The 18,576-nt window shown below is 40.8% G+C and overlaps 1 protein-coding gene across 11 annotated transcripts in view; it reads right to left on the minus strand.

The window, feature by feature from the left end:
- Positions 1–18,576, minus strand: part of NEK10 (NIMA related kinase 10) — a 224,615-nt gene that overhangs the window by 153,770 nt on the left and 52,269 nt on the right. For all 11 annotated transcript variants that reach the window (XR_006222036.1, XM_042998421.1, XM_042998420.1 and 8 more), the window contains 8 exons: positions 16,155–16,294; positions 14,081–14,142; positions 11,981–12,058; positions 10,083–10,147; positions 5,930–6,032; positions 5,694–5,822; positions 4,946–5,083; positions 1,810–1,855 (listed from right to left, as the gene is read on the minus strand). Coding sequence is in view for 10 of the 11 variants with exons in the window: in XM_042998421.1 (XP_042854355.1) it covers positions 1,810–1,855; positions 4,946–5,083; positions 5,694–5,822; positions 5,930–6,032; positions 10,083–10,147; positions 11,981–12,058; positions 14,081–14,142; positions 16,155–16,294 (761 nt within the window). In the remaining variant the exon portion in view is untranslated. The remainder of the gene's footprint in view (positions 1–1,809; positions 1,856–4,945; positions 5,084–5,693; positions 5,823–5,929; positions 6,033–10,082; positions 10,148–11,980; positions 12,059–14,080; positions 14,143–16,154; positions 16,295–18,576) is intronic.

The raw sequence follows: 18,576 nt of genomic DNA on the forward strand, positions 1-18,576 counted from the left end.
TCCTTTACTCTCCTAGAGGTAGACATGTGTATTGTTTTCCATTCTTCATTATCCCAAGAAGCACTCAGTGTATGTACTCATCTTACCTCTAGCATAACTTTTCCTCTCTTCTATTAATTGACTTTCTTTTTTTATTGAAGTATAATTAACGTACAAGGTTGTATTAGTTCTGAGTGTGCCGTGTCTATACATTACTCGGCATACTCTGAATTCCCTTCATCCGTCTCACCCATTCCCCATCCCTTAGCTTCATTTTTAATTTGCTACCTTTTAGTTCCTTTTCTCACAATTCCCTGATCTCTTTTATCATATTTTAGGTATTTTTAAGCCACTTCCAATTATTTTCGGAAGATGTCAGGTTGTAAAAGTTGTATTTTTTTTCTAATTTAAGATAAGTTGTGTCACTTCAGTAGTTCAAGTCAGAAGCCAATCTTGACCTCTAATGGGATGTGTGCTAAATTGTAAGAAATGACTCTAATATCAAGAATTCTATTATCGGGGGCCAGGATTTACTGGACAGTTTCAGCACTGCGTTCCTTTGGCTCATCCAGGGGGAGGGAGATGGACAAAATCATAAAATTCCACAGTACACGATAGGTTTGCATAATAATAGCACTTACAAAGAGGCAATGAGGAAGTCCCAACCATTGCTTTGTACATCCTTCCTCCAAATGATTTACTTTTAAACCTCATATGCGATGCACACCATCAAGGTTTATCAGTACTTTCATTGTTTCAGTCAAAGGTCCTGCATTGTTTTAAACCTGTGACTGAATTTGGCTTTACCTCAACCTTTCGCACCGATGACCTGCCTGCAGAATCAGTCAGGGATCCATTGCCACCTTGTGGTCATTATCGGAACTTCAAGTAAAAGAAATCTCAAAGACGTAGCCCCTCTGAATTTATTTGGGGGGGTGAAAAATGTCATCTGAGCCAACCAAACAATTTTTCATCTTGTCTTGAATAAGCCATGATTCTTAACTTCTCTCATTGTTCTTAAGCTTCTCTCATTTTTTTTAACGTTTATTTATTTTTGAGCGAGACAGAGACAGAAACAGAGACAGAGAATCCCAAGCAAGCTCCGCACTGTCAGCGCAGAGATGGATGTGGGGCTGGAACCCATGAACTGTGAGGTGGTGACCCGAGGCCGAGATCTTGACCTAGGCCAAAATCAAGGGTGGGACACTTAACCGACTGAGTCACCCAGAGGCACCCCCTACTTTGCTTCTCACCTGATCCTACTAAGGTTTTGTGTGTGTGAGAGAGAAAATAGCCCAAATAACTGTTTGCTTTGTTCATGCGGTGTCTTTCAGACAGGGGTCTAAGTCCTTTATAGCTGTATCTTTAGGTCATTGATTATACCACTGTTTCACTGATGAAGAAAGAGATGCACAAGGTCTTCCACAAATTGAGAAAATAGTTTAAAAAAAAGAAAAGAATTGATTAAGCTTATTTTGTGACATTCTAGGGGAAAAATATATAATACAGATACTTTTCCTTAATTAGAAATATGATGAAGGGCTCCTGGGGGGCTCAGTCAGTTAAGTGTCGGACTGCGGCTCAGGTCATGATCTTGCGGTTTCTGAGTTCGAGCCCCACATCGGGCTCTGCTGACAGCTGGGAGCCTGGAGCCTGTTTTGGATTCTGTGTCTCCTTCTCTCTCTGCACCTCCCCCACTCAAGCTCTGTCTCTCTCTCTCTGTCTCTCAAAAAAATAAACATAAAATATACATATATACATATACATACACACACACACACACACACACACACACACACCTACACATGTATCATGAAAACTCATACTTACTTTCCAGAAATGTTTTGTAATAGCGTACAACATTGGGATGATAGAGCTAGAAGAAAATAAATAACAAACATAACATTACTTCAATATATAAACTTGTTTTCACAATTTAGTTGGGCTTCATATTTGAAAACAACAAGAAAATTACTGTATTTATATTTATCTATAAAATTAAGCATTTTAAGATATCATCTAACTGAGATTTGAGATTTTTTGGATTCTTTTTATTTGCTACCTACAAAACTAATCTGAAAATAGCAATCTCCCATTAGAGCCTTTTATCAAATAAAAATAAAAACTGATGGTGTTTTATCACCTAATTTAACATTTTAGGTAAATTTTAGAACTCAAAGTAACGTGAAGAATTCATTTAGCTCTCCCCATTCAAACACCACGCACACACTGCATTGAGAAGAAACAGAAATGAAGGAATTTGTGTTGAATATGTATCCCATTGTTCCTTACCACTCCTTACCACTTAAATATTTATATATACTGTTTGTTTCTATTTACATTTTGTGTCTTTCTATGCTCTCCAAACTGGTTAGTATGAAACTGAAATAATCTAAGACTTACTAACTCCATTTAAATTATAATAGTTGGCAAGGACTCCCTTCTTGGCCAAACTTTAGTCAGGTTTCTCTAAGCCCTCTTCTTGACTAGGCCTCATTCTTGCCCTGCTTTGTTTCATCAAGAATCCTGCCAAGTCAGGTTGGCAAGAATCTCCCCACTCCTGATACCCAATCAAGTTCCTCATCACCCCATCTTTGATAGCTTAGGAAGTTCTTTGGGGTAATTTTCCATCTATTCACCCCCCTCACCTGGCCTGTTGGTTGTAAATACCAGCTATTGCTGTTGTATTTGGAGTTGAGCTCAATCTCTCTCCCCTGTTGCCATAGTTTGACTTCTATCTCAATAGTCTCGAGTGAAGTCTTCCTTGCCACTTTCAAGAAGCTTTCAGTGCAATTTCTCTCCTGTTATTGTAATGTTTATTTATGTATTCTGAGAGAGAAAGTATGCAGGGGAGGGGCAGAGAGAGAGGGAGAGAAAGAATCCCAAGCAGGCTCCACAGTGTCAGCTCAGAGCCCGATGTGGGGCTCGACCCCACAACAGTGAGATCATGACCCGAGCCAAAATAAAGAGTTGGTAAACCAACTGAGCCACACAGATGCCCCTACAATTTCTCTCTGATGTAGGTTTACCTCAGGATATCACATGAAAATTCTGCTTTTTCAAAACTTTCATTTTCTACAAGTATATAAAATGTTCATAGTGCTTTTTTATAATTTAAGTTTCTAGGCAAACCGAAATTTCTTTTATCTCAGAATTGTTGACATTTCATTTCACTTATAAATGGCTTGCATTTCTTTTTGGTCTTTCTTCTTGCTTTTTTGAAGGGGAATCTCGTAACTGTCCACCAAACTCCTACCCGCCCAATCCTCCAATGCAATTGAGTTCTAGTGGAACGTGGCTTCCCACGAGATTGTATCTCTCAGCCTCTCCTGTAGCCATGAGAGGGACTGTCACTAAGTTCGCACCAAGGGTATGTAAGGGGAAACGTGTGCTCCTGGGTCTGAGTCCTAAACGTTGGGAATGCCCCGACCCTCACGCTCTTCCTCTTCCCTCTTTGGATGTGAACATGCCTGTGGTAGTTTCAACCCTACAGATGAAGACAATGAATGCCCTAGGAGGCAGCAGCACAGTAAGAGAGGAAGAGCCAACATCCCCCAGATGACTGCGTGGAACGGAGAACATTCCCAACCTGGTCCACTCACTCTGGATTGTTACATCAAAGAGAAATAGCCCGTTGCATTGTGAGACCTCTTGTTTAAGCCAATGTATTGCGGAGCCTCTTTCTTACTGCAGCTTAGTCTTAATCTTAAAAAATATACTCTCCTTTTCTAGTTCCATTTCTGTCACTTCTGTCTGCTATCCCCTCTTCCTTTTAGGACTCAGGGTTATTTACTATCCTTGCCATTGGTTCAGGCCTCTGGTAAGAGTGCAACTGTACAATTTTGAGTTATCTCAAAGTCCAAACACGTGCCTCTTAAGTGTCCCCACCCGGACATTTTCTTTTCTTAGGAAATGTGCTAAAACAACATCTGCCTCATCAACTCTCAAGTGGCCAGCAGATTTTAAACAATAAGGGGCCAGGTAAGCAAAAGAGTCATATTCTGGAGCCTAGCTCACTGGCCGGGACTGTATCCAGATCGGAGTTCCAATGACGGTACTAAATCAGCTTACAGCAAAAGCCATGCTCCAGCCTTGTGCTAGAGACAGCACACTGCCAAAGATGAAGGTGCCCTCAACATGAGCCAACACTGGCTTCTTAGAATCCGGTCTATTGATGATAGTATTTACTGTAATTTGTGAACTGGAGAAGAACTACAGATTGCAGTGAATAAAGATCAGATATATTTAATGATCTTTAGGTCCCAGCACAGACACTGTACAAACTTAACTCATGGAGAACACAACGCAGTGAAGCTGGTGGTTCTCCACAGGAGTTATAAATGAACAGGATCCACAATGAATGTATAAATAAGGAAAGCTGAAAAAGAAACCCATGTATTCTGGGATCACAAAATCCAACCTCACTTCTCTTCTGACATGTTTATTCTTTCTCCCCAAACACACCTTCATAATGATAGTTAATTGAGTTGTTACATTATGTCAGAATATTCAACTCATGCCAATAAATAATAACGCATCTTGGAAATCTACTTTTAGATTTAATGAGCTGTATTTGAAGAATGTTAACAGCTTGATTCCACTTGACAAAAGTCAGGGAACTGTTAGTCATATGCTTATGCATGTAACTAAGTAACCAAATATTCTCTACTCTAATGAGAAGGAAACGGATATGCTTGCAATTTAAAAAGAAGGATGTTTCATTTATGAGGCATTCTCTTGTAAACTCAGTCATTCTGCACCCCAAACCTTGATATAAACTCCAGAAAGTCTTTCTGTGGTTCAATGTCAAGCCTTAGGAAAAAAATCTAACTAAAATGTTACCACTTCAATGTCAATTATTTTAAACAGAACCAGTTCTTAAATAGCATGGACGAGAATAGCACAAGAACTCTACTGATGACATTTAGGTAAGGTACATATCTTCATAAACAAGAAAAGCACTTACCTGCTCTTTAATTATGGTTAATTCAGAAACAATATTCTTTACACTGCTGTCTCGATCTTTTTTATCCTTTCCAAATGCTGGGTTATGTAAATTGACCTCTTTCATTGCCAAAAGATTTTGACCACTACGCTTTCTAACCTAAAATAAGACCAAAAAATAAAATAAAATAAAATAAAATAAAATAAAATAAAATAAAATAAAATAAAATAAAATAAAATAAAATAAAATAAAATAAAACAAAATAAAATAAAATAAAAATAATAATAAAGTGGGGGTAGAAAGAGGGGGAAAAGAGATAGATTAATAAGTCACATGATTCAACCAAGGAATCTAAATAACCTAAATAAGCAACAGAACTTTTACAATTTTATTTGTATGCACCCTAAACTCAATTCAAAAAACTGGTTCTCTCCTGGGCGGTCTGCACCATTCAGTAGGATTTTACCGGGAACCTATCGAAAACTCTGGTGTGAATTTAGAGAAACTGTCATGCACTAGGACAAGCCATTTTTACTATTTTTTGGTGAGACATTAATAATGACTCTTGTCTTCAAAGACCAGTGGCCAATTTCTAGAGCTGAGAGCTGTACTGAGATAACATCAGTACAGCTATCTGATGGGCAAAAATCTAATTTGCGTATCTATTTTCCAATAATGAGGGCGCCAATCCGGTTGCATGGGTGTGTGCAAGTGGGATATCTGGTTTGCTTGGGAAGGTCAGAGAAGTGTTCTCCAAGGGCAACGTCACCTTGTAAACACAGCCGAAAGCCCCACTTCCAAGATGATCCAGAACTGCATAGTTGCCTATGTATTTCAAAGGAGCTTTATTCTGATTAACGCTTTCAATATTTTCAGCAATTTGCTTCAGTTCATCATCCTAACCAAAAAAAAAAAAACAAAAAAAAAACAAGGAAATGGGCACTATGATAATTTGCATCCTGCCCACACAGCAGCCTTCACAAGTATTTGAAACTCAGGACTTACCACTAACAAATTCAACTTGGATACCAATTCTTCATAAGCGCTGATATCACGAACGTAATGTCCTATATCGATGAAGATCTCAAACAGGTCGGTGGGAAAAAGCCTACAGGGAAAATGCACACACATACACTTCATGTAGGTCTTGGTAACTGTTCCTCATTCCTTCCCTTTGGGAGCTAACCCATTCACAGATTCATTACATTAAGCAAATTTAACTTCCTTAGGATATCAACAAAGTGGGGGCAAATAGTACTCAACAGCGTATCTCACAAAAATGAACTAGAACTACAGTTCTTAAGGGATAAGGAAAAGCCACCAGAGAGGAAAGTTTCTAGAGATACAACACTGTGCTTACAATTGACAATACTGGGCTGTACACTTGAAAATTTGTTAAGAGAGCAGATCTCATGTTATGATACAGGTTATACAAAGACCTTATTTGTGAGATATTTAGGGGTGCAGGCGTTAAACATTTGGGGAAGGAATGTTTATGGGGTGTTTATGGAGTGCTGAACACTTACATAAATGCCATTTGATTCAGTCCTCATGTTAACCCTAGGAGGTAAATACTAACCCCATTGTTAAATGTTTCATGAAAATAAAATAAAAATACAGGTAAATGAAAAAAAAAATGGAGAGATTTATGCATCCTTTCCAACGTACTGGTTTCAAGGGCTTAGTAAAATCTTTTAAGTCCACAAAAATGAAGGGTTTAGGGCCTTGAAATAAAAGGTTATAATAATTTTACTCACTTTTCTTCCCTCAAATTCAAGAATCATTTGTAAATAAAGTAACAACATAAAATGTTCCAACGCTTCTGAACAAAAGGCATTATATTAACGTAAGCTCTTATTTCTGTTCTGCCGTTTAACAATAGAATCCTAGTAAGAACTTGGGCCTATGATTTTGGCCAGCCTGCCCAATACAATGCCAGGCAGACCACACATGTAGGTGACTGTTTTCTTCCCAAGGGGGTGATGTTTCTGTCACGCTCACCAGCACAGCCTCCTGAGCCAAGAACACCCAGCCCTTTCCCCTTCAAATGAGCACCTACCCTATGAAAGACATCCAGACAAATACTTTTTCTATGGATTAAGAGCAAAGGATTAGACCAACTTTGGCATTTCTGAATGCATAAGAACAGGCATATATTTTCATGTCATCCATTTAAAATGTTAACTCAACAAGATACTAGCAAATCGAATGCAATAGCATATCAAAAGAATGATTCACCATGATCAAGTGGGATTCGTTCCTGGGCTGCGGGGCTGGTTCAACATTCGCAAATCAATCAATGTGATACATCACATTAATAAAAGAAAAGATAAGAACCATATGATCCTGTCAATCGATACAGAAAAAGAATTTGACAAAATTCAGCATCCTTTTTTAATAAAAACCCTCAAGAAAGTCGGGATAGAAGGAACATATTTAAACATCATAAAAGCCATTTATGAAAAGCCCACATATAATATCATCCTCAATGGTGAAAAACTGAGAGCTTTTCCCCTGAGATCAGGAATACTACAGGGATGTCCACGCTCACCACTGTTGTTTAACATAGTGTTGGAAGTTCTAGCATCAGAAATCAGACAACAAAAGGAAATCAAAGGCATCAAAATTGGCAAAGATGAAGTCAAGCTTTCAGTTTTTGCAGATGACGTGATATCATACATGGAAAACCCAACAGACTCCACCAAAAGTCTGCTAGAACTGATACATAATTCAGCAAAGTTGCAGGATACAAAATCAATGTACAGAAATCGGTTGCATTCGTATACACTGATAATGAAGCAACAGAAAGACAAATAAACTTATCCCATTCATAACTGCAGCAATAATCCTAAAATACCTAGGAATAAACCTAACCAAAGATGTAAAAGATCTATATGCTGAAAACTATAGAAAGGAAATTGAAGAAGACACAAAGAAATGGAAAAACATTCCGTGCTCATGGGTTGGAAGAATAAATATTGTTAAAATGTCAATACTACCCAAGGCAATCTACACAATCAATGCAATCCCAATCAAAATTGCACCAGCATTCTTCTTGAAGCTAGAACAAGCAATCCTAAAATTTGTATGGAACCACAAAAGACCCCGAATAGCCAAAGTAATATTGAAGAAGAAGACCAAAGCAGGAGGCATCACAATCCCAGACTTTAGCCTCTACTACAAAGCTGTCATCATCAAGACAGCATGGTATTGGCACAAAAACAGACACATAGACCAACGAATAGAATAGAAAACCCAGAACTAGACCCACAAACGTATGGCCAACTAATCTTTGACAAAGCAGGAAAGAATATCCAATGGAAAAAAGACAGTCTCTTTAACAAATGGTGCTGGGAGAACGGGACAGCAACATGCAGAAGATTGAAACTAGACCACTTTCTCACACCATTCACAAAAATAAACTCAAAATGGATAAAGGACCTGAATGTGAGACAGGAAACCATCAAAACCCTAGAGGAGAAAACAGGAAAAAACCTCTCTGACCTCAGCCGCAGCAGTTTCTTACTTGACACATCTCCAAAGGCAAGGGAATTAAAAGCAAAAATGAACTATTGGGACCTCATGAAGATAAAAAGCTTCTGCACTGCAAAGGAAACAATCAACAAAACTAAAAGGCAACTGACAGAATGGGAAAAGATATTTCCAAATGACGTATCAGATAAAGGGCTAATATCCAAAATCTATAAAGAACTCACCAAACTCCACACCCGAAAAACAAATAATCCAGTGAAGAAATGGCCAGAAAACATGAATAGACACTTCTCTAAAGAAGATATCTAGATGGCCAACAGGCACATGAAAAGATGCTCAATGTCGCTTCTCATCAGGGAAACACAAATCAAAACCACACTCAGATATCACCTCACGCCAGTCAGAGTGGCCAAAATGCACAAATCAGGAGATTATAGATGCTGGAGAGGATGTGGAGAAACGGGAACCCTCTCGCACTGTTGGTGGGAATACAAACTGGTGCAGCCGCTCTGGAAAACAGTGTAGAGGTTCCTCAAAAAATTAAAAATAGATGTACCCTATGACCCAGCAACAGCACTGCTAGGAATCTACCCAAGGGATACAGGAGTGCTGCTGCATAGGGGCACTTGTACCCCAATGTTTATAGCAACACTTTCATCAATAGCCAAATTATGGAAAGAGCCTAAATGTCCATCAACTGATGAATGGATAAAGAAATTGTGGTTTAGGGGCGCCTGGGTGGCTCAGTCGGTTAAGCGTCTGACTTCGGCTCAGGTCATGATCTCGCGGTTCGTGAGTTCAAGCCCCGTGTCAGGCTCTGTGCTGATGGCTCAGAGCCTGGAGCCTGTTTCAGATTCTGTGTCTCCCTCTCTCTCTGACCCTCCCCCATTCATGCTGTGTCTCTCTCTGTCTCAAAAATAAATAAACGTTAAAAAAATTTTTTTTTTAAATAAAAAAAATAAAAAAGAAATTGTGGTTTATATACACAATGGAATACTTCTTGGCAATGAGAAAGAATGAAATATGGCCTTTTGTAGCAACGTGGATGGAACTGGAGAGTGTTATGCTAAGTGAAATAAGTGACAGAGAAAGACAGATACCATATGTTTTCACTCCTATGTGGATCCTGAGAAACTTAACAGAAGACCATGGAGGAGGGGAAGGAAAAAAAAAACAGGTTAAAGAGGGAGGGAGCCAAAACATAAGAGACTCTTAAAAACTGAGAACAAACTGAGGGTTGATGGGGGGTGAGAGGGAGGGGAAAGTGGGTGATGGGCATTGAGGAGGGCACCTGTTGGGATGAGCACTGGGTGTTGTATGGAAACCAATTTGACAAAAATTTTCATATTAAAAAAATAATAAAATAAAATGTTAATGTCCCAAAAAAAAAGAAAAAAGGAAAACTAAAACTCATAGCAGTCACAGTAATTAAGAAAAGTTGGATTGATAGAGTGATTGAGTCCTTCTCTTTCATCCACATTTACTTCACTTTCAGTGTTAAGATATCACTAGGGTAATTCTGTGTTATCTCTAGATTCTAGAAAATCTGAAAACACATGTTCTACGTACTGACTCATTCCTCTCTTACTGTTTGCATCTACATCAGGTGTGTGCAAACAGGTCGATCTCATGACCGCTGGTCACTTAAATTTCTCTAAGCTCATACCTTTTAAAGAGTGGTCTGTTTCTTTCCATACTGAATAGAAACCTCAATGCTCTGAACGCGTAACACTGGAAAATAAAAGGATATGGGATTCTTAAATGGTAGCTCGACAAATGAAAACATTTCCAGGATAACATTATCATGAACTAAACATTACAGTGGCTTTACTGTGAGTGAGTGGCTGCCCTACATGGGAGCCAAAGCTTAGGACTGAAAATGAAATCCATCAATACCTGGGGTAAGTCTCATGCTTTAAGAAAGCATTTATGGTGTAGAACACTATGACGCTGGCCTTGTTTCACTCAGGACTTGCCATTAATTCCTTTCTAGAAAGTACAAAATGAACAGAGACCAGAAATAAAATTCCTACTCTGAGAAAACCAAACATCCAAAGATTTTCAGGAGCTCAAGGTTTATTTTGTTTCTAGCCTGCTATGTATACCTCGATATTTATATGGCTTCTATGAGAAAATAAACACTCGAAATGATGACATATAAAAATAGCCACAGGCACACTGGACTCAAACTTGACAAATTGGTCTCTTGAGTAAAGAGTCTTAAGCGTTCCCCAAATAGAACAATCTACAGTAACTCCCGAGAACACTCAGAAAGAGGCCTGTGAGACTTTACCAAAGAAAAATAAACGTCTAAATGTCTGACAGTGTGCAATGCCAAGAAAAAAACCAGAGAGCCCCCGGCCTGCAGTTGGGCCTGTATAATAGGCCACCACTGGGTGATCGAGGTCTGCTGAACTCGAACGTGGAATCCTTCGTAAAATTAGTGGTCTGAATACAGAAGGGTGACAAATAAACTTGCCCAGAGAAGCCAGGCAGACAACACAATGATGTTAAAGAGCCTGGTGGAGGGCAGTAGAGGCAGTGAGAAAGGAGGACACAAATGTTCCTCAAAAACCATTTCAATTTGAAGTTTTAAAAACCCTCTCCTGGCTTAACAAAATGCATCTGCACGATGGGTTTGATTTAATCTGCTGTCCAGCATCACGTCCACACGCCTGTGGTGCACCAAGGAAATTAAGTCCCGCTCCTGTCCGTCGTCACGGGTAACTCTCCAAAACTTCTGCCTGCCAGCCCACAGATACCACCAAGAATTCTCTGCTAGTCTTGACTGTCATTCTGGGTGGGAGCTCTTCAGTCAGAATGGAGGCAAACGTGGTGTCTTATTTCCTTTTCTAAATGGCATGGGGGGAATGCGATCTGCAAGTACTGCAAAGGCTTACTTTAAACCGGATTTTATCTTTCCAGTGCCTTCGGGGACAGTGTCCCCCGACGCACACAGGACACTGCAGTAACGTGCCCCCTTCTTACCCGCACGCGAGGCCTCATGCCCCTCCCCTGACCACGCACCCCAGCCCCACCCAGCAGCCTAAGCACACTCTAAGCTGCCAGGCCCTCGCACTTTGCACATGGTGTTCCCTCTGTGCAGAATGCCTTTCCACCCTGTAGCAGATGCCATGGCTGCCCCACTCATATCTCCTTATTGACTTAGCAAGTCTCTTCTCATCCACCAAGATCCATTTCACAGGCCTTCCTTTGTAAGGGTGAAGTGTTACTGACTGTGGTCCATGCTTAAAGATGGAATATCGATTTCCTCTTACAATTTTCCGATATATAAGCAAGTATTCCATGTTTTGAAAAAATAGAACTTACTGATAAGCAAAGAAATACATAAATAAAATCACCTAATTCACCTCCCACCCCAGAGAAACTGTTAAGCCTTTTATATTGTTTTTACAGCATTTGTTTTCATGCCAGCCTCCCTCACCAGATATTTTTCCCTCACGGTCAGTACAGAGACCAGTGCTAAAAATTACAGATTGTACTATTAAAGTTTCCCCAGATTTCAGTAACTTGATATTAAAGAACAATGGACATGCTTATTACCTGTAACAGATTAGTTTTTGCTGCATTCTTTTGTTTGTTTGGTAAAATTAACTTTGCTATTGTATATATACCATTTTCCTGGAAGAATAAAAGGGCCATGTTATCAGTGACAGTGACAATGCCATAAAGAAACACAAGCACAAAGAAGCAACTAAACAATCTCAAAAATTAATATTAGAGAAGAAATATTAGTATAATTTTGGAACTTTGTGTAAACTTATAGCGGAATATTAAATATGTCAACGTAGCACCAAACACTGGAGCCACAATCTTAAAATTTCAGCTGTCTTTAAAGTCATAAATAATAAAGCATGTCAATTTAAAGTAATTTAAATACTTCATTTTTTAATGTTTGTTTAATTATTTTGAGAGAGACAGGGATAGAGAGTGAGCAAGGGAGAGGCAGAGAAAGGGAGAGAGAACATCCCAAGCAGGGTCCACACTGTTAGCATAGAGCCCAACACAGGGTTCAGTCCCATGAACCACGAGATCATGACCTGAGCCAAAACCAAGAGTTGGACGCTTAACCAACTGAGCCATCCAGGCTCCCCTTAAATATTTTAAAAACAAAGGATAGGGGATAAAAAGGCACACAGTAAAGGGATACAAATATCTTTATACTTTGCCTTTTAAATATCTGATTATGAAATACAATTTCTCCCTTTATAGTTTGGTAATTAAACAATACACATAGATAAATCATTGTAGAAAAGAAAATGGAAAAAATAAAAGAAACAAGAGTAATAGATTTAAAAAATGAAGGTTATGCATGAAAAGCCTAAAGTATAGAAAGTGATCCTTCTATACTCTAATGCAAATATACACATGGCAGAATGAACAAAAAGTGCTAACTTACTGCTACCTTTCGATTATCTATTAAATATTTAATTTACTGAACTCTGTTATATGGGGGCACTTACATTATAACTGTGAAGAGCTTTACCTGCCTTAATGCATTTGGTCTTTATAGCTATTCTGTGAATTTGTCTATAATTTCCCTGCTTTATATATGACAAAACCAACTATTAGAGAGGCTGAGTCATTTTTTTCCAGTGGCCAAGCCACCAGGTAACGATATTAGGAACTGAACCTCAATGTGACCAAGTCCATATGCCCTGCTCCCCCGCGGCCTCCTGGTTTGCTGAGTTTCCCCTCGGGACTCTGAGCATCAGTGATCTGATCTCTTACTACCTCTCATGTATTTTGAAGATGAAGTCAGGTAGTGTATACTACTGTATATGTAGTGGGCTGATTAATGAATCAAGCTTTGTGAAACTGGTTTCTGGGCAATAAACATTTTGTTGGCGTGTGTGTTTCAGTCACCTCTAGCTGAACAACCTGACATACTCTTAGTTCAAGTGACTGTCATCCTCAACTCATAGCATCCTATATACCCAGAATTAAAGCGGTTTAAAATAGCTTTTATTTATTTTTTTTTAAATTTTTTTAACGTTTATTTATTTTTGAGACAGAGAGAGACAGAGCATGAACGAGGGAGGGTCAGAGAGAGGGAGACACAGAATCTGAAACAGGCTCCAGGCTCTGAGCTGTCAGCACAGAGCCCGACGCGGGGCTCAAACTCAAGGACCGTGAGATCATGACCTGAGCTGAAGTCGGACGCTTAACCGACTGAGCCACCTGGGCGCCCCTAAAATAGCTTTAAAAAAAAAAGATAAAGAAAATGAAAAAGATCGCACACAATGTAGGGAATAAGCATGAGAGATGAAATACAGAGCAGTTCTTTCAAACCCAAGTGAGTTTAAGGAGGAAGAATAAGAATATAAAGTGGAATTTTCGGGGCGCCTGGCTGGCTCCGTCGGCGGAGCCTGGGACTTGATCTCAGGGTTGTGACTTTGAGCCCCACGATGGGTGTGCAGATGACTTAAAAACAAAATCTTAAAAAAGAAATAGTAAATAAAAAATTAAAAGGAATATAAAATGGAGTTCTAGAACTTAAATAAGACATATCAAAATACTTGACAACCACAGCATGGGATCCCAAAAGCTGTGTTCTGGGGATACAGAGTTTGCCCTGAGGTGTGGTCCGCGAGTGGTGCCGGGTGGGGTCTGCGGCCGGACCCTGGAGAGCAGCGTTCTCACCTGGACCACCTGATGGGCGTTGGTGTCGTTCAGCACCAGCTCGGTGAGGGCAGCACAGCAGGCTGGAAGGAAAACCACCAAATGATCGCGTCTGTCCTCACTGACTGCACCGGACACTGTTACTTCGATATTCTACCGCCGCGGGGAATTCTGTTAGCGGAGTCACTCCTCAGAAAACAGCACCTTTCCCTCAGGCACGGCCCTGGGGGAAGGGCAGCTGACTTTCAGGGGTGCCTAACTCTGCTCTCCACGTAATTCATGTGCATGTACATGCCACAGCCGCCTTTTACTGAGCACTTACTGTGTACCAGGAGGCGGCTCCATTATGATCCCCAGTGCCCAGCGTGTGCCTGGCACATAGCAGGTGCTCAATAAATACCTCTGCAATGGTTGACTAAATGAGAACTTTAAATATATTATCCAAATTAACCCTTATAATCCGAGTATGTACTATGATTACTGTTTTGATTGATGAGAAAACAGAGGCTCACAAAGATTGACAGACCAGGCCACAGAGCTCGTAAGTGCCAGGGGCCAGAAGTCCAAGTGCCCTGTGTCAGATGCTAAATCCCACGCCCTGAGCACTACCCCTCCCGCCTCCTTATAGCCACCATGGCAGCCTTCCGTGACGTTCTGTACTGAACTGCTTCTTGTCTACCAAAAATATGCTGACCCTACAGCACCATTTATGCGACCCTCGTGCTAGGCCTGCACTGGGCGACAGGCATGCTGTATATCCTCATATCATTCTACGATAACCCTCTAACACTGATACCATGGTGACCACCACTCTTTCACATGAGCAAAACTGAAGTCTGCAGAGGTGAAGGTACTTGTCCAAGGCCACGTGGCCATCCAAGTGGGTCGAGCAAAAACTCAGACCCTACTTCTAACCACTTATGTTTTTAACTTTAAAAATTTTTCCCTTTTACTGGAGTATACAACAAGCTGTATGAAGTAGCTATATCTTAAGTGTACAGTCTGGTGAGATACTGCATATCTACATGCCCTGTAACTACTGCCGCTGTGATGAGTAAATAGGATAGGATACGTCCAGCTCCCCAGGGCCCCCCGTGCCCCTTCCCAGGTAGTAATCTGCCTACCACCAAACATGGGGGTAACTGCCCCTCTGACCTCTAGCACCATGGATCTCATCCACTTTTTGAGAGAGGCCTAGAAATCCCAGGAACTCTGATGTCAGCTCGATTACATTTCCTGGGGAGACTTCAAACTGGAAATCCCCAGCAAGTGCCCTTATACTGAGATGGAGGCCTTCAGAATAAGCAGAAATGGCAATTCGAGGAGGAGATCCTATTTCCCTGACTTCATATGCCTGCGAAGAAACATCCCCAGTCCTCAGGAGGAAATACTAGGGCGCATGGAACACCTGCCTTTCTCCTACCCCCTCTCGTCCTCCCCATGCCACATCTGTTCTCCTCTTGGGACCTGCCTGCCCTCCTGCTGACCCACCAGTACCTCTCTGCTCCCCTCCTTAGCCACCGCAAGGCACCCAGCTTGATCAGCAGCACCGAAGCCCCACTTGTCGCAAAGGCCAGGTGCCCTTGTGTGAACCTTGTTCGGGGCTGTGCCAAACTGCCAAAAGTGTGCGCATACATTCTTGCTTCTGCTTTTGTGTGGCGAGAGAGGCTCTGTCCTCTCTTTAGGAGCTCACGTGGAATAAGGAAGGCATTCCCTTGCCCCCAGGGAACGAGTATGTGCATTGTACAGTCTCCCTTAAGGAGGGTGCTCTGAGATCTAGAAAGTATAGGAACCATGATTCTGGCCACATAGCAAGCTGAATTCTCTACTCCAGCTTTACCGATAATAAAGCTAATATTCTGCTCTCTTTATAACTGACTTCCATGCTGACTTCTCAATGTGTTCAGAATGTGGAAGGGAGAGAAAAGTTTGTGGCATCGCTAACCTGCAAGCCCAACACAAGTACCAGGAAGTTTCAGACTTCTACATGGATTGTGCCTAATTAATATTATCACACTAATTGTATAACAGAGAATAATAAAACACTATGTTAACCAGTATCAAGTAGTATAAGATAATAGTATTATATAAGTACCTGCTTGAAGAGAAAAAGTATTTTCTTGTATTTCCCGAGGGCTTAGGTCTTCTGACAAATGAAGCTGCTGGATTCTGCCTGCCGCATTTGCACTCGACAGGCTGCCGATGGAAGAACGATCAGAAACAAAATTTCTGTCTCTGAAAACGAAAAGTTAATGCACAATTTATCAATTTTCCTTCACGGTCAGTGCTTTGTGGGTCCTGTTTAAGAAATGTTTGCCTCTCCCAGGTAGTGAAGTTTTCTCCTGTGTTATCTTTATTGTTTCACCTTCTAATCTACCTAGAATGGATTTCTGAGTGTGGTGTGAGGTAAGGTTTCTTTTCTCTTCCTTCCTTCCCCGTTTTCTTTCTTCATTTCCTTCCTTCCTTTCCTTCCTTCCTTCCTTCCTTCCTTCCTTCCTTCCTTCCTTCCCTCCCTTCCTTCTTCCTCCCCTCCCTCCTTCCTTCCTTCCTTCCTTCCTTCCTTCCCTCCCTCCTTCCCTTCCTCCTTCCTTCCTTCCTTCCTTCCTTCCTTCCTTCCTTCCCTCCCTTCCTTCCCTTCCTTCTTCCTTCCCTCCCTCCCTCCTTCCTTCCTCCCTCCCCTCTCTCCTTCCTTCCTCCCCTCCCTCCTTCCTTCCCTCCTTCCCTCCTTCCTTCCTTCCTTCCTTCCTTCCTTCCTTCCTTCCTTCCTCCATTCCTTCCTTCCCTCCCTCCCTCCTTCTCCCCCTTCCTTCCATCCTTCCTTTCCTCCTCCCCTAATGGTTACTGAACTGACTCAGCACTATTCATTGAAAAGACTGTCATTCCCCCACTGCTCCACATGTCCACCTTTGTTTTTCAACTCTATTCTGCTGCTATCAACACACCTGACTACATTTCAGTCTTCATCATTCTGAGTTTTCTTTTTCCAAGAAATTCCAATCTTATTTTGGTAAAGGTCTCTTCTATTATATCTTTGAATTTTTTTTATTCCTTCTGCTCTATTCTTTAACCCAGGATATCAAGTATCCACAAGTTCAAAACTCATCTTCTGCAAACCATATCCTTCATTCTCTAATGGTTCTCATTCCTTTGACTTTTTCCTCCACATTATGTGCAATTTTTTTCAAGCTTGCCCTTCCTTGTACTAATTCCAGTTTCTGTCTGGTACTCTGATGAACATCTCAGTTCTGTGGATTATTCAGTCCTTGCCTTTTCCCTAGCTCTGCAATCTCTCTTCTCCCCTTTCTGTTGTCCTAGCATCTCATCTTTAATCTCGGGTCATAAATGTCATGTTCCGTTTAACATCTTTGATAAAATAAAGCTTTTGTGGGGTGCCTGGGTGGCTCAGTCGGTTAAGCATCCGACTTCGGCTCAGGTCATGATCTTACGGTCCGGTCGGTGAGTTCGAGCCCCGCATCAGGCTCTGTGCTGACAGCTCAGAGCCTGGAGCCTGTTTCAGATTCTGTGTCTCCCTCTCTCTCTGACCCTCCCCCGTTCATACTGTCTCTCCCTGTCTCAAAAATAAATAAACGTTAAAAAAATTTAAAAAATAAAAAAAAAAAATAAAGCTTTTGTTTTTCTGTTTACTCAAGGTAACATCTTCTACAATAGATTCTTCATGTCTTTTATCTGTTTTGTTCTTTTTTGTTGTATGTGAATACTATATTTTTTTCATTTACTTATTTTTTACGGCAGCAGCTCAATCTGGATTTCTTTGTGCCTAAATATAACAAACATAGAGGCTCCTTGGCTTCCCTCCCGTGTCATCAGAGCCCACTAGTGCCTTTCCTTCAAGTAGCATTGAGAAGGTAATGGAGCTAGGTGTATGGATAGTCACAACTGGTGACCTTACCTGTCAACAAAATTATGTTAAAACTCAAATTTTAGAGATCACTCCCCCTACTCGAGTATACAGCCTTTTAGGAACCACTCTTGAGTTTAGGATTGTAGGTGAATGGGCGTGAACAGGTTTTCTGGAAAGTGCCTTGACAACAATCCCTGTTCATACTCAAGCCGGCAGACAATCTGGCAACCTCCACCCCCTGTACCAGCCCCAGGCAGCTCCGGGGCAGGCACAAGCTCTGAAAGGACAGTGTTTACCCAGCTGGGGTAATAAATTCTCCCAGAGCACTGAGACATATTTAACGTAGAATGAGTGTTGACATATGTCATTTTCCCAGGGAAGAGTTTTCTAACATTGCACCATAGAAATGAACTGGCAAAATGACTCTCCAGACATGGATGAACTCTTTTCTATTAAGGATGGTTACATCTTGAGCAAAAGAGGAAAACTGCTGCCTTGTATTAAACTGAATTCTATGTGGTAAAAAAGGTAGGTTTTATCTTTGAAGTATTGCTTAACCAGGTTGAAATTCACTTTATCATCAAAGAAAATAAGTGCTCTCTGAGAGGGTGGTCCATAGCTATTGCACTAGGCGTACTGGTGAATCATAATGCCC

The sequence above is a fragment of the Panthera tigris genome, chromosome C2 (genome assembly GCF_018350195.1).
Source record: "Panthera tigris isolate Pti1 chromosome C2, P.tigris_Pti1_mat1.1, whole genome shotgun sequence".
NCBI classification, from domain to species: Eukaryota; Metazoa; Chordata; class Mammalia; order Carnivora; family Felidae; genus Panthera; species Panthera tigris.